Source organism: Oryzias melastigma, linkage group LG3, assembly GCF_002922805.2.
Source record: "Oryzias melastigma strain HK-1 linkage group LG3, ASM292280v2, whole genome shotgun sequence".
Taxonomy (NCBI): domain Eukaryota; kingdom Metazoa; phylum Chordata; class Actinopteri; order Beloniformes; family Adrianichthyidae; genus Oryzias; species Oryzias melastigma.
In genome coordinates this window covers 32,599,219-32,616,640 of record NC_050514.1, presented here as the reverse complement: position 1 = coordinate 32,616,640, position 17,422 = coordinate 32,599,219, and the positions used below count along the sequence as shown (strand labels likewise).

Sequence of the window (17,422 nt, the reverse complement as noted above, 5' to 3'; positions counted from 1 at the left end):
ACACCGTTTTTGTTTTTTTTGTTCTGTTTTTTTCCCTCATATTTTCTTCTTCTTCTTCTTGAATACGGTGTACTTCTATAGCGCGATCGCCACCTGGTGGCCAAACTGAAACGCCCTCCAGGAGAAACAACAATGTTTACAATGTCAATAATCTGAATTTTTTGTTGTTCTCTTATATGTGAATTATATCAGATTTAAATAAATATATTCAAAACATATAGTGCATTAATAATGTATTTCTAAACAAAGGTGTATAAATGTGTAAACTCTAAAGTGAATTGAATCAAATTGAGTGGATTGAAAGGATAAAAAAACGATCATGAATCAAATCGAATTGATTTTGGAAATTATTATCAATACCCAGCCCTAATATTTACTACATTTTAATCTAAACCTTTACAGCCATTTGGTCCAGTTTTTTACTGACCAAAACCGAGCAAGAGTCGCAAACTCATTGTTTAGAAAAAGACTTTATCTATGTTTTTGTAGCCATTTATTTATATAATAATTATAATATAATAATAATATTTATTAATTATAATAATTAACTATAATTATTAAATTAATCAAATGTTCGTTGTACAACCATTTTAACTTATATTATTTTTGCCGACAGCACATGAGTTCATTTCAAAATAAAATGTTTCCTGTGTCAATGATGCCTGGTTCCCACTGGACGCAGAATCGCTGCAGAATAGAGGCCGCTTCAATTCGGCGCCCTTGTTAACCTATAGTGTGGTTCGCATCAGACGTGGAGCGCCACAGTCCTTCGTGGAAAGCTCTCGCTGTGCAGCGGGTCGTTTCGCCGTCTGGTCTATTTTGTGTGCGAGCGATCCGCGTTAATTCTGGCAGGAAGTTACATCAAGATACATGAGAAAATCTGGTTTATTTTCAAAATATAACCAATTTTTCACAATAAAACACCGCGACTGACAAATGCGATCATGTTTTTGTATCTAAACAGACTGTAGAGATGAAAATAAAACCACAATCACAACACACACGCACAAGTCATACGGTTTTGAGCCAGAATCGCTATTTGCTACAACACAAGTCAGCACAAAATAAACAGGAGTTCAATGATAATTGGGTAAAAGTGTTTCTTTCCGAGGTCTCTTGGTGAACTGTAGGAGTTCCTCACATTGACAGCAGTCTGTCGCAAAACTTCAATCTTCTTATGCATTTTCAAAGCCAAACTTCCGGGAGATTATGAAAGATCTAAGAAAACAAACTGACTGGAACTGATTCTTTCCCACTTTCCTGAGAAAGTCAGCTGAGAGCAGACTAGGGCTGCCACGACTAATCAACGAGTAATCGATTATTAAAACAGTCGACAACTAATTTAATAGTCTAGTTTTTACTTTATATTATATGGTGTAAGAGTGTTGTAAAGTTGAAAGTTAAAATCGCATTCTGCTAGCTTTTCGAACTATTCTGGCATTCATTAACGTTTTTTAGGCTATTTTGGATTTTAGCTAATAGTTCAGCTACATGATAGCTGTTTTGACAAATGTAGGCTTTTTGTCAGTTTTTTAGGTTATTTTGGAGTTTAGCTAATATTTCATCTGCATGCCAGCTATTTTGGCTTTTTAGGCTGTTTTGGAATTTAGCTAATATTTCAGCAACAATGCTAGCTATTTTGACTAAGTTAGGGTTTTTGTGTGTGTTTTTTTTTTTTTTGGCTATTTTGGAGATTAGCTAATATTTCAGCTGCATGCTAGCTGTTTTGGCTAATTTATATGTTTTTCAGTTTTTTAGACTAATTTTGCATTTAACTAATATTTTAGCTGGCTATCAACTTCAGCATTTTCAGCTATAGCACTAGCATCTTCAGCGGCCAAATTCAGCTTACAGCATTCACACTAATATTATCGCAGGTAATGCTATATATCTAGCTTTTAGTCAGTTTAAAGCTAATGATGGTTAAAATTTTTTGCTTTACATCCAGTTAGTGCATGACCCGATTAGTCGACTAATCTGAAAAAAATAATCGATAATTAGTCGAGTATTAAGATAATCATTTGTGGCAGCACTAGAGCACTCAGCATCTGCATGAGAGACAGAAAAGGAAAATACATCAGGAATATCCTACAACACCCCATCAAACAAGAACCACCACAGAAGAAGACAGTCGGAGGGAAGGGAAGTCGTACAGTAGAAACCCAAATTTTGATTCCCCTCCTGAACCCCCTCTCTCTGTACGGTGCAGCAGAATGTAGGTCTGGAATGGCCTACAGTCATCAGCAACAATCAGTTCTGCCCCAGTTACTGACGCATCTCACACACTCAACACTCAGACGTTACTGTGCGACACACATTTACAATACGCTCAGACAGAAACTCACACAGGCACTCACCAGAAGGATGTGTGCCAACATCACCGTCACGTCGTCACGGGTTACAGGGATTCTGGTCGTCACTGTTTGGAGGTTTCACGTGAAGCATTTCAATGATTCTACATGCACACATCAGGCTCTTCAGCCTCATTACTGCTGGTGTTCAGTCAGTCCTGAACAGAAGAATGAAAAACACACAACAAATGTAGAAATGCAAAAACAGGAAGACGTATTTAACGTTATGATGGATGAAGGACGGTCAGAGTTTGGGAGTGTGTCTGTGTTTGACCTGAGTACCAGCGAACAAAACTAAAGCTTTTTATCATGAAACGATCTCATTTTAATCTATGCTGAGCTCATGAATGAGTTATATACACTAAAAAATCAATAGGAACTCGTATGCTATAATTTAAGTCAGAAAACCCAACAATCAAATGTTTGTCACCCAAGATGAACACGTCACATTTTTCATTCCCACAAAATGTTTTTTTTTCATCAAAATCTTTTTCATTGAACAAACATTTTTTTTATTTAACCCTCAAATTCTTTACTCCTTAATTAAAGTCTGTAATTGTGCGATTCTATAAGTTCGCTTCTTCCCACTCCTTTTTAAGAAATCAATCAAACTCTACTTGACTTTAGTTAATAATAACTACATTTAATGAATCAAATGTGACATTTTTTTGTTTGTTTTCTATTTTATAATCAATGCATTTCATTAATTCTGTAAAACGTTTTAAACATGTGTGTGTTTTTCCTGTATTTTCCATAATCTATGCTTGAAATAAACCAAATCAATCAATCAAGTCTCAGAAACCTCCGTTTTTGCTTGACAAGTCTTTTTCCAATGGAAGGTCACTCAAAACAAATAATAAAAACTGAGTAATATGACGAAATTAATAAGTATTTTGTCTCAATCTGACCTGGAAGCAGTTATTTACAGTTTTATTTCTTCTTGTTTAGGTGACTATAACTCTCTATTTACCTGTTTTAACAGACATTCCCTCAGCCTTACATTGGTGACCTCTTAAATATTAAAGTGATTTTAAAATTGTAGTTTGTAGAGCCCAGCACGGTCAAGGCCGACGTACATCTCTGAACTTTAAATCTTATACTCTTCGGCCCGATCATCGAGGTTTCCATCAAACCCGGTTTAACCAAAGGAGATCTCTGCTGTCGAGCCGTTGCTCCTCCCACTGTCGCTGCGTCAGATTGACTCCGCTGGGGATTTAAATCCCAGGTCGAGACGTTTTTATTCAGGAGAGCTTTTAGCTGATCTTTTGTTTGACACTTTAATTTTTAATTATTGGATTTTATTACTTCTTGTGTTTTAATTTGATTTTATGTTCTTTTTTAAAAGCACGTTGTGATTCTTTCTTGTAAAAGTGCCACAGAAATGAAGATATATTGATTCTAAATGTCATATTTCTATTAAGACTGTGATACACAACATAAAATTGCTTTATATTCTTTTACAAGAAACTCAGAGAAAGAAATACAGAGGATATAAACATTTTTTACTCTTATTTTGCTTTATGCTAGAGTTAAATGAAGCAACAGTCTGTGCTTCCATTGGAATAAACATCAGTGTGAATTTGAAAGCACATTTATCTCATGTTATTCTCAGACTTTTATGTTTTCACGTTTGTCTCATCACTTCTAGTTCCAACCATTGACTGTAAAATAATATACAGTCTATGGTTCCAACGCCTTTGAGAGCAAAAGAAAAAAAAGATTTCAAGAAACATTTTTTTTGTTCAGTTCAAATCATTTAATTTTCATAACCATAAAATCAACTTGATTCAGAGATCTAATAGAATTTGACCAAAATTAAAGCTCAAACTAAAAAAGTCACATCTGAAGGTCAGGAAGGATCAATCTACAGAAATTCATACCACGAAATAGCTTCCAAATTGGCGACATTGTAATTAAAGTTAAAGAAAATAAAAGCTTTAAATTTTGGAAAAACTGCCAAACTCTTACTAGTTTAGTCCTAGCATTTAAATAAGTAGAATACTACAATAAAAATATATAAAAATATTCAACTTATTTTAGATATTAAGTAATACATTAATTAGAAAATAAAGAAAAAAAGATGATAGAAGGTGATGTCATCAATTATAAATATAATTTTGCCATAATGCAAGCAGTAAACAATACAATCAAATAAAGTAAAATTGTTTGCTTGAAAAAGAATAAGAGGAAGTGGATTTATGATATACCACCCCTTTAAGTTGCTTCTTTTTTTTGTATATATATTTGCCAGTCCTTCTCACACCAAATACTTATTTTTGAATCCTCAGACAATAATTTTATTAAGAGAAATCACACATCAATTAAAAAAATGTATTACTCATTGATTATCATCATAAAAGATTAATTTTTCTGCCACTTCCAAGCTCACACAGCCTTATATTTATTAAATAAATTGCTGATTTAGAGTTTTTATCCACTCGTTCATAAGGGAAGACCTGCATGAATCCTGCCTCCTCCCTCTGTTGACTCTAGATATTGAAATGTTGCCACACAAAGACACAGTTGTGCACAAAGACATGGATCCAGCCTCCCAGGGGATGTGATTAAGGACGGATGTGTCAGGCAGTCCCGCCATCGCCTCCCTCTGGCTCCTGCCGCAGCGCCAGCCATCATTCTTTTCATATTGATCACATATACATCGCAGCCGCTGCGAACGCTCGTCTTCCTCCCTGCTCTTCATCATAATGAGGGATTATTTCATATTCAGTTTAATGAATAATCCATGATCTGCATCTATAACAAAATGACAAAATTCAGTTTTCAGACTTTTTATGGAATATAATATGATAAAAAATTGACTTCTTTGCTATTTATGACTGAATTGTTAGATTGAAAAGGCTGTAAAAGGTTAAACCCACATGTAATAAGATCTTGGTACACAAATTCAAACTTTGATATTAAACTTGTAACACGTTTCATGATTATGAACACATTTTAGTCCAAATTTAGAGAAAAATGACCTATTTTTACACAGCAAAACTTTTCGATTTTCCTTAAATTTTCTTTTTATTCTTTTGTTTTTCCCCAGTAATCTCCTTCAAACTCAGCTGTGTTGTACTTTAGAGGTACTTTGAGATTTGAAACATCATTTTTTTTTTGTTCTGCTGGAGTTTCTCAGATGTTTGAAGAGCTCTGATGGTAAACATCAACCTCTGCCTTCAGCCGTAGATCCCAGCTTATTTTTTTGAGTTGCTTAATATTGGTGGAAATGCTTTATTTTGTCTATATTTCATATTTTACATTATTTTGTTGAAGTAGACATTTTTTTTATCACTTTATAAATCCTTTATAAAAGAGTTGAAATGATTGTAAGGATGCAGTTTATCTATTTTAGCCCCCAAAATACACATTTTTATCTTAAGTTGGTCTAAATCAGGGGTCTGCAACCTGATCTGCGGCTTTTTTAACCCTTCATTGAGGCTGTCCGGTTTAAAAAAATGTATTACAAGTATCTGTAAAGTAAAAAATAAAGAGTAAAGTAAACAAAAAAAGGAAAGTAGTCAATCACTCAAAAGGATCAAGTGCAGGGCAGTAAGCACATTTTTGAACAAATTCAAGGATTTTAAGTGCACCAAATGGTTAAAAACATTAAGTAAGGGTTTCTTAAACAGATCTGATTTAATTGTGGATTTATTAATTTCCTTAAACCACTTCTGACATCACACTAACCATAACTGCATTTTCTGCTTTGAGATGTGGTAAAAGATGTCTTTTATTTTGAAATTACTTTCTGTCAAAAGTTTTAAACTGCTTCATATTTTTGAAAAAAGGCTATTTTCTCTTCATGTTTATGTTTTTTTACACCCAAATTTTTTTTTTAATTCAAATGTATCATAATAGAAAGAATTAAATATTAGTGCAAATCAGTTTCTTATTTTTCTAAAACTCCTCCAGGGTTGTAGTTGGTGAGAAACCGACTCAAATGTCTCTTTAACTGTTGAACGTTGCAAACCTCTCGTCTAAATTATTAGTTCAAAAGTTAAAGGATTAATGGAAGATGAGCAAAATTTAAAAATGTAATTAACAGGGAGATTTTTATGCTTAGTACTAATCATATTCATATTTTTACAATAAAAAAAAATGTACAAAATGTAACAAAATATTTAAAAAGTGGTAATTAGATAGGTAATTAGCAGAAACCCCAGTGATTGGGTATACACTCTCTGTCCCTTCTGGCTGTCAAATATGACTTAAAAATGACTCAAATTTGAACTAAAATCCCCAAATAACAAACATTTCAGCAAAACAACCATAAAATGTCTCGTTGATGATCTCTTTGGGAGCGTGTTCTTAAAGGAGGCCTCGATTTTCGTAAACTCTTTTCCTTCGATCTGTTACAGTCTGGTTTTTGACCCAGATACATCACGCCGTCTGGATGCAGCACATCAACCCGGAATCTGATCAAAGAGGAGAGCAGAGACGTGGAGACAGGTCGGCAGAGACCCTGAAATGTGGAAAACACAAAAGAAGTCATGGGGGGGACTTTAAATAAAAAAATAGACGCTTAAAGGACCAAGAGAAGAAAGTCTGCCGTCGTACAAAGAGGAAGAGTGACGAGGATGTGAAGGGAGTCAGAGGAAAGTCCCTCCAGTCGAGAAAACATCATTTGTGGGTGAAATACCTGAAATATTTTCTCATTTTTCTCCAGAGAAGAAAATGACTTCTATTAGAGCCAGAGGGTTAAACATCTCAGAAGGTTTGGTTTGATTTTATGCACAAAGTCAGACAGTAGTGGAATGTCAAACTCCAAATAGGAAAGCCGCAGCTTCTGTGAAGGGGGTTTCTGCACCTCTAATGGCCTGTTTACATTCCAGTGAAATGAGACGGGACCCCCCCAAAGTCCTTCTGATGCATTTACAGTGGAAACGGCTGAAAGTGAGAAGACGAGCTCTGATGATCCTCAGAAAATCTCTGTTTCTACATTTTTATGTTTTGTATTTTGTATAGTACTTTTTATTGAACACTTTTAATTCATTTTTTTATTGTTTATGCACTATGTATAAATGAATAAAAAGTTTTTTAAAAGTCCAAATGTATCTCAAAAAAGTGAAGAATTGCGTCAATCAACACATTTTCTATGGTTTGTTATACATTTAAAACGTCTTGTTTTAATGAAATTAGTTTCACAGCTTTGCATAAGTTTTTTATTTCATTTTTGCCACATGTGAATTTTAAAAACCCTATTATAATATGATTCCCTAAAAAAAAAGTTTTACTCAAATTATTCTCAAAATTATTTTAAATACATTTTTGCATAAGGTCTATTTCTAAAATCAGATTTTTGAGCTTCTACAGTTAGGATAAAATACATAAAAAGAGGCTTACTTCTGCCCTCTAGTGGCAGACTGAAGCAGACACACGATTGCAGCTAGAATTTAAGGTATTATTGCCACCCTGGTTGTCAGGGATGGTGGTGAAGGACCCAAACGCAGGAGACAAGACATGGTGGCAGAAACTCAAAGATTTACTTAAAAACTCAAGACGTGACGAACCAGGGGAAACCAAACCAGTGCTGTGACAGAACACAACACATGACCTAACAGTGCAGAACTGGAGACCAGACACTTAAATAGGCTGAGGACAATTAACTAAATGAAGACAGCTGTGGGTGATTTGACCTGAACATGGTGAGACTGACAGGTAAAAACAGAACATGACAAAACCAGATCACAGAATCCTGACACTGGTAGGTAAATATTACTTAAATTCGTATTAAAAACATTCGAAAACATTTTTTTTGTATTTAATACAACAACAAAAGAATATATGATGAATTATAACAGTAAATAAATGAAAAATAGCAGAAAGAAGAAAACTTTTATTATCTGCCCCTCTGGCTAAATTAACATAAGTAAATCAAAGTACGTCAGACAAAGAAAATGATCTTTATATAATATTAATCCCAGCCTACATTTTAAATTAACATATAAACATAAACACATTCACATTTACATTAAATCGTTGTCAACACAAACTCTGATTTAATCATATTTACCTACATGGTAGCATTCCTTAAATCTCTATATTACTTTATTTATTCATTTTTTTAATGATTACGATTTATTGTATAATCTTGGCTTTATTGACCCTCAGATGTTTTTAAGATGACGATAAGGAATATGATGCAAGTCAACAGAGGGGATAAATAAGGTTGGATTTACTGGGTTAACTTTCTTAAAAATAAATAAATACTCAAATATTTCTAACAGTTATTACTTATAGAAACACTGCTGCATTTTTCTTCTTCTCCTTTTTTGCTAATTTAACATGTATTCAAACAGTTCAGAAACTTTTCTCTTGTTATGTTTGTAGACTAAAAGAAACAAAATCAAAGTATATTGAGAAAATCAGGTTTTTAGAAATGTTTAGAGATATTCTTGACTTAATATTAGGTAGTGATGGGCTGTCAATGCATGCCATTGGTACCACAAACACACCCCTCAACTGGTTCCACTCAGGCTGCACTCAGGTTACTCAGTGGGCATTCACAGATCTCGTCACTACAGGTGTGCCTCAGGGCTCCGTCCTGGGGCCCCTGCTTATTATAATTTACCTTACCTTATCTTCCTGCAACCACCATTTATTGCAACAGCTCCATTTGATACCGGTCATACTGGAATATGCATAAAATACTTTTCCTGAACTTTAAATTTTTCCTCTATCTTGTCTATAATGATAATAATAATAAATATTACAATTTTTAAATTTTTATTTTTTTTGTTAAAAAATAACTAAAAGGCTACATCAAAGGTTAAGTTCATGTTATAACAAAAACCGTCTGTTTGCTCTTACAAATGCTAATATTTACAGTCATAATATTTGAACAGCGTTAATGTTATTTAACTTTTATTAACTCCACCCCCCAATACAGTTATGTATGTACTGATTATACACTTAAATAAAACCCAAATAATGAAGAAAACTGGTTTATGTTTATCCTCCAAGCATTAGTCCTCCTCAGCCCATCGCTCAGCCGTAAAGATAAAGAAGTTTCAGGTTTTTTATCGACTCCAAGGAGAAAAGAAGACACGCGCGCGCTGTTTCCTCATCCAATCTTGCTCTCACCCAACGCTTGCGAGTTTGTCAGGCGCTTGTGGAGCTGACCAATCAGAAGCCAAGAATCCGGCACTAGCCCGCCTTTGAATGAATCCTATTGGTTCAAATTACCCAGGCAATGGTCTTATGGGCGGGGCTTATCTCCCTTAGCGGTTACAAAATAAGAGATACTTGTTCCGTTTTCCATCGGGTCTAGAGCCTCCTGCTCCGTGTAAACTGACCGCTGCTGCTGGGTGAGTGAGTTTTTGCATAACGGGACATTTTTCTGAGTTTTATCAGTCCGTAGGAGGTTGCTAAAATATCAAATATGGGTCTGTTTTCGTGCTGTTGCCGTTACTTTAATGCTCATATTGCTACTAGCTTGGGTTAGAAAAAAAAGAGCGAGCATCTGTTTCACACAAACTCTAGATGTTCTTCAGGATTACATAATAACGGGGTCCTCCCCTCTTGTTACATATTATAAAGTTTATCTATTATTGGCCAGAAAAATGCCTAATTTCTGCCAGATAAAATAGCATTTTTAGCTAATAATGAGTTTTAATGTGAAGGCAGGAAGCTGATGTTTGAGTGATTTACATTTGCAGATGTCAGCCCTATTTTTTACAAAAACATGCTCCTAAATCACATCATTTATCTTAAGATGCACATCAAATTATTGATACTTAATTGTGTGATCATTCTGGAGTCTGTTTTGATGTGAATCACACTAAAAAGATTGTAAATGTACTTCCGAGTACTCAATACTCAATAGTTCATTTTCTGCAAAGCTAGATAGACTCACTGAGGTATCTAGCTGTGAACAAAGTTCATTAAACTGCTCCACAGTTCATAATCATCTGCCTGATAAGATTACCCTTATTTCCTCAGATTTGACAATTGCAGTTACCATGGAGACCACCAGGAGGCGCGCGCAGCAGGCGTCCAATGGGAAAGCGTCTGAGCACGTGGAGCAGTCAGCACAGTGGGGCAGAGCATGGTCAGCACTGATCTCCTATCAAAAGAGATGGATGGATGATCTTTGAAAACAATGTGACTTAAAATCATCCAATAACAATAATAGAATGTCTTTAAATGCATCATTTATGGACACTAAAGACTAAAACATGTGAAACAGACATGTTACAACTAGTGTGTTACAATAATGCAAACAGGTTTCCATATTAGAAATTAGGGCGGTATTTTATTTGGTGGGAATGTGACCTTACTTAAAGTCACAAGGATTTAAAGAAATGATGGAAGCTCATCAAAAATTCTTCATCCAACTAAGTGCTCACAAAAGTTTAGACATTTCTGATGGTTCACACAGAGATAAATAATATTAAAGCTCTGATCATCACTCTGTTCATATTTTGATTTCCAAAGTGTTCCTAGTGGTCTTTTAATTAATCAGTTTTTAACCAAAATCTAAAACCCTGCATCATTTTTAAGGATATAGTTTCTGCAGAATGGCTTTGTCACTCAATACTGACCCCTGCTGGACAGAAAACACCATTGCTGGCAACCAAGTTAGGAAACTTCACTGATAAACTGGTTAGATAAACAAGTGTATACAAAATAATATTTGACATATTTGATTTAGTCGTAGATTTTTCATTGTCATGCCTCGCTCTAAAATATCTCCACATTGAGGAAGTTCTTTTAAGTACAAAAATCCAGCTGAACTAAACCTCCCTAGAAAACATAAAGAATCCTTTAACAGCTGGAAGCTGGGCGCGCATCCGAGGCATGAAAAGAAAAAAATGGTCTTGCTCTGTTAAACTAAATCACTGGACTCATTTAGCATCTGAGTGACAGAAATGTAACCGAGAGGATCCGGTCATCTTTCAAAATAAAAGATTTTTCCAAGATAAAAGATCGTTCAGACTGATAATAAAACTAAGTGAAAGTAAGTAAAACTGTCAAATTGATGCCAAACTTTTGTTTTGAACTATTTTGAGTTTTAGGCTAGACACCAGCTCAGACAAGGACATTTGTCTAGAAGTGGATACATCAGAATGGAGCGGAGCAAGGAGCTTTCCCAGCATGTTTTAAACGTCAACCTGTGACCTTTTTTTTTAAACTGCCTTTTTGTATTCATTTGATTGACAACAATGACGAAATACAAATTTAAGCTTTTATTTATCTCCTCCATCTCCAGAAAAATGTCACAAGAGCATGTTAAAAACACCAAAAATACAATTTTCATTAGAATTGGTTTTTAATAATGTCTTGAACCTGCTGTCCTCTCATCAGCTTTATAATATTTTACATATTTCTTACTAATATAATTGAAATTACTTTACTGTCTCACAGTTATGTGTTACATGATTTCTATGTTATGTATTAGCTACTTTCCTCGTGGACGTAGTGTAAGGAGTGTATTAGCATTCCTTTAGTGCTCTGCTGCTCCTCTCACGTTGTGACTCCTCGTCAGGGAGGTGGACTGGTTCTCCCTCATCAGTGTGGTGGGTCTCCTCATCTTTGCTCCCTTCATCGTCTTCTACTTCGTGATGGCCTGTGATCAGTTCGAGTGCTCCGTCAGCGAGCCTTTGCTGCAGCTCTATCGAGGAGACGTGAACCTGCTTTCCATCTGGGCCCGGGCCCCCTCCTTCACCTGGACGGCGGCTAAAATATATGCCATCTGGGTGGGCTTCCAGGTGAGGAGTGGAGGAGTGGAGGATGTGGTTGAAGGGACTCCTGCATGTTCTAAGGTTTTGTTTGCTCCTTCAGGTCTTCCTCTACTTGTGTGTTCCTGATGTGACCCACAAGTTTATTCCAGGTTACGTTGGGGGGGTTCAGGATGGAGCACGAACCCCTGCAGGTAATTCACTGTTACGACAATCCTGAGAATTCAAAAAAAGTCTTTTTTTCCCACGTTATCTATGAAAACACACATGTTGTTGTTTCTCTTTCTGCCCTCCAGGTCTTATTAACAAGTATGAGATCAACGGGCTGCAGTGCTGGCTGATCACGCATGCTCTGTGGTTTGCCAACGCCCACTACTTCCACTGGTTTTCTCCCACCATCATCTTCGATAACTGGATCCCTCTGATGTGGTGCACCAATCTCCTCGGCTACGCCGTGTCCACGTTCGCCTTCGTCAAGGCGTATATTTTCCCCACCAACCCCGAGGACTGGTGAGCGCCGCTCCGATCCGCCGCCCTGATCGATCTGAACGTCACATTCTGAACCGAAATGTGCTGATTCACAGCAAGTTCACAGGAAACGTCTTCTACAACTACATGATGGGCATCGAGTTCAACCCGCGCATCGGCAAGTGGTTCGACTTCAAGCTGTTCTTCAACGGCAGACCCGGCATCGTGGCCTGGACTCTGATCAATCTGTCCTACATGTCCAAGCAGCAAGAGCTGTACGGAACCGTCACCAACTCCATGATTCTGGTCAACATCCTCCAGGTACAAACCCTGTTGGAGCAGGACGTCCCAGCCAGCAAGGCCATGTGGTTTAAATGTGGGCAGAAAATGTGGGCCCCCAGTGGGTTTGTCTGCAGTTTCTGTGGTGCCCAAATGGGTTTGCCCACATTGACCTAAGTAGAGACTCAGTAGATTAGCTCGCTATGCTAGCCAGGCGCCCAGTGTGGCATGCTAGTGGGCTCTTTGTAAGCTAGCAAACTCCATCGCAGTATAGTAGAAACCTCCTTTATAGCAAGCTAGCAAACTCTGCAGTAGCATGCTAGCGAGCTCCTCTGTATTGAGCTAGCAAGCTCCTCTGTAGCATGTTAGCGAGCTCCACTGTAGCATGTTAGCGAGCTCTACTGTAGCATGTTAGCGAGCTCTGCTGTAGCATGTTAGTGAGCTCTGCTGTAGCATGCTAGCGAGCTCCACTGTAGCATGTTAGCGAGCTATACTGTAGCATGTTAGCGAGCTCCACTGTAGCATGTTAGCGAGCTCTGCTGTAGCATGTTAGTGAGCTCTGCTGTAGCATGCTAGCGAGCTCCACTGTAGCATGTTAGCGAGCTCCACTGTAGCATGCTAGCGAGCAATACTGTAGCATGCTAGCGAGCTCTGCTGTAGCATGTTAGCGAGCTCTAATGTAGCATACTAGTGAGCTTTGCTGTACTGAGCTACCCAGCTCCACTGTAGCATGCTAGTGAGCTGTTCTTTTTTTAAAACAAAATTAAAATTAGGGGACCTTTTTATTATTACCTGAAGTTGAGTCCCTGAGCGGTAGGTTCAGCGACCTCGCCTAAATTCAGATATTTGCACTCTGGCCGCATCGCCAAATTCATACCACTCAAATCATGCTGCTGGCAGACCGCCGCGCTGTGCCTGTCACTCAAATCTCGCCGCAGGACCCCAGATCACATTTGTGCCATTGACTTAACATTGAATCTGGCCGCCTCCACTGCTCTGCGTGAACGCAGTATAAGAGTTCTTCCATCATTTTCATCCTTTTTACAAGAGTACAGATTGTTCTCCTTTCTGAACTCCTCCCTCACAAAAGTTTATAAACCACTTTTTGAAAACTGATGATTGTTTACACAGGTTCCAACATGTCCAGAGAAACGCTTGGAGGACTGTCAGCCGCCATGAAAACATCGTTCTTAGTGCAGTCAAATTCTCCATTGAAGAGAGAATAGTCTCACTGGATGTGTGTGTGATTCTTGATTTGTAACTCATACAATCTATTTTGTGTGTAACTATGAGTACTTGCAATTGTGTATTCATATATACAAAATACAATGTAATCACACACAACTTTAGATTACAGCAGCTTAAAACTAACTACTCATACAAAAATGTTTTTATATTAATTATCCGGTATATCTGTTTAAGAAAGTGGAGGAATGTCAAGTTTAAGGACAAGTTCAAAACAGTTGATAAGAAAACTCTGATGACCCAGCATTCTAGCAGCATTTAAATGCATCATTCACACACGAATATGAAGACATGAAAGAGTCTCTCATCTGATTCGTGCATCAAAACTGTTTTGTGTGTATCAGTCGATTGGTGCATACTTTTTAAAATATTTGTATGTAAATGTGTGTAAATTGTATTTTGTAGTTTTGGTACATGTGAATACACAATTGCAAGTACACATAGTTACGCTCAAAATGAATTCTATGACTTACAAATCCAGAATTCTGCACACACATTGAGTGAGACTTTTTTCTCTCCACACATTTGAGCATTAGTTTTTGTTCATTAGCTGTACCGATTATGTTTCCAGAACGGATTGGGTAGCAACAGCCCTGCACTCATCTGATTTGATCAATCAGTTTAACAAAAAGCGAACACAGGGTCCTAACTCCCCCAGTGTTCGGGTTGGAGAAAATGCTAAAAAACGACTGACGAGCTCTGACTGGTTCTGCTGTGGTTTCCCTGCAGGGGATTTACGTGTTGGATTTCTTCTGGAATGAAGCGTGGTACCTGAAGACCATCGACATCTGTCACGACCACTTCGGATGGTACCTGGGCTGGGGGGACTGCGTGTGGCTGCCGTACCTGTACACTCTGCAGGTACATGATGCATCACAAACACTCCTAACAGCTGACTTAATGAGGAAAATCATCATTTGAGTCATTTTTAAGTCATATTTGACAGTGTAGTCCACATGAGTCAAAGTCAAGGCCCGGGGGCCAGATCCGGCCCTCCGTGCATAATTCTATCCGGCCCTCCAGATCATTTTATTTTATTGTTATTAATGACCGATGTTATCCTGCGCTCATTTCTAACTTGTATAATTTTGACAAAATGTATTTTATGGAGAGTGAAATATTGAAAGTTATTTAAGGTTGAAACTTTGAAACTCTGAAGTTTAAATACTTCCTTGCACAAAGAAACAGAGCTGACCTTTGACCCACAGGTGGCTTTGATTCATCAGTAGTAACTGCTTGTGCCTTGCAGGGCCTGTACCTGGTTTATCACCCCGTCCAGCTCTCTGACGCTCACGCCCTGGCAGTCCTGCTGCTCGGCCTCCTGGGATACTATATATTCCGCTCCACCAACCACCAGAAGGACCTCTTCCGTCGCCAAGATGGCTCCTGCACAATCTGGGGCCGCAAGGCGTCCTTCATCGAGTGTTCGTACCGCTCGGCCGACGGCGGGTTGCACCGCAGCAAGCTCCTGACATCAGGCTTCTGGGGCGTGGCCCGCCACTTCAACTACACCGGGGACCTGATGGGCTCGCTGGCTTACTGCGCCGCCTGCGGGTTCGGCCACATACTGCCGTACTTCTACATCGTTTACATGACCATCCTGCTGGTCCACCGCTGCGTGCGCGACGAACACCGCTGCAGCAGCAAGTACGGGAAAGACTGGAAACGCTACACAGACGCCGTTCCTTACAGACTGATTCCTGGAGTGTTCTAGAGAGAGCAGGAGGGGGGAACCAGGATTCAGTCTCCACCGGTTGCCTTTAAGAAGGGGGTGCGTTAGACCTCTGCACACACACAAACCCAGCTCCAGAAGGGAGTGAGGGTGTGGAAGACACCACAATGCAAGAAATAATCCCAGTTTTCTAGAGCAAACATTTAACTTCAGTCATGTTCTATGTAAGACTGATAAAAAAACGACTCAGAGTTGACCAATGATCAAACTAGAGGATCCAAGGGACGTTTTTCTACCTCACTCCTGAAGAATCTTCATAAAATAAAACCTATAAATCTAAAACACCTCCAGAAATACCAGTTTAAACCTGCTGGGAGGAATCAGAACCACCTGGACCAAAGCTCACGAAGCAGAAACTGATCCGATTTCTCTTGGATTCATGCTGCCTCCTTTCAGGGTTTAGAGGAGGAACGCTCAGCTCAGTTTAAAATCTGTCTTTTCTCAGACCTTTAAAGATAAAAATCTCCCTTAGAAAATGTGAGATCTCTTCTGTGTCTTTGAGGTATTTGAACTTTTTATATTTACTGTAGATTTTGTAAAACAAAATCTTAAAACGTTCTCATAATTAACCCAAAAGCAGACTTTGAACACCTTTAAAGTGTCTTTAAATCCTCCATAAATGGATATTTTTTCTGTTTGATGTAACTTAACATCAAAGCTGTCATGATGGAAAAGATCACATTTTAAAACTGTGCATGTTGAACCGAGCAATGACAACGTTTTAGTACATTTTACATTTTAACCTGCATGTATGAATGTTCTTGTGTACTGTCTTTCTGCTCATGGTCGAAAGTGTTGTTTAAATTCTCAAAAAAAGTAAACTTTCTCAGAAATGCTAAATTGCATGTAAACCTGACATTTCTACAGTTCTCTGCCTTCTCCTTCCTATTGTGAACTACGTCTTGAAGACAAAATCTTGCAGTTTGTGGAGGAAAAAGATCTCAAAGCAGCTGCAGACCAAACTCTGCAGTGATGATCTTCAGAGCAAAGCTCCAGCTTTTGCAAAAATACAGTAAAAGTGTGAAAAACTGAGACCAAGAATCTGTGATGAAAACAGGAAGTTCAGGTTTAAAGTTCTCTGGTTCTGTTAGCGTTTCTTCACTCTTTGGTCATTGATGAAACCTCCAGTTTGGACCACAGAAATGTTTTCAATCATGTATTGTCCTTTTTAGGAGAAAAGTCTTAAAGCTCGGATTAGATACTGATGAAATATATTTGAACAACACTTACAGTATCAATGATAAAAGTCATTTTTAATATTTTTGTTTGTTGAGTTTCTGTGGAAAAATGTTCCTTTGGGCAAAGATTTCATAAAATAAATCATAACTTTTGTGCTGACGAACCCATTTGTACGGCTGGGTATCGATAATATTTTCTAGAAACGATTCAGTTCTTTTCACAAAAGCCTGGATCAAAGAATTTTAACAACTTTTTCATTCGCTCAAACCGCCGCCAACATTGGACACGTTTAGCAAAAAGCGGAAAGGTGAGGCATCATGTTTAACATTAGAGACATATCTGAAAGCAGACAGTGGTTCCATAAATAAGCATAATTATGAAACTGTCACCAGTGGAAAAACAAATGAGCCATAGGCTCACACGTGGAAAGAGGGGCCGAAAAGTTCCCATTTAACTTTTGGAGAGGACTTCCTCTCCAACACCGC

At 37.8% G+C, this 17,422-nt stretch overlaps 1 protein-coding gene across 1 annotated transcript; it reads left to right on the top strand.

The window, feature by feature from the left end:
* Positions 1–9,516: 9,516 nt before the first annotated feature.
* dhcr7 (7-dehydrocholesterol reductase) lies at positions 9,517–17,017 on the top strand. The gene is made up of 8 exons (XM_024295957.2): positions 9,517–9,661; positions 10,296–10,404; positions 11,842–12,064; positions 12,138–12,228; positions 12,331–12,544; positions 12,619–12,823; positions 14,756–14,887; positions 15,276–17,017. The coding sequence occupies exons 2-8, from the start codon at positions 10,316–10,318 to the stop codon at positions 15,738–15,740; spliced, it is 1,419 nt and encodes a 472-aa protein (XP_024151725.1). The 5' UTR covers positions 9,517–9,661; positions 10,296–10,315; the 3' UTR covers positions 15,741–17,017.
* Positions 17,018–17,422: the final 405 nt, after the last annotated feature.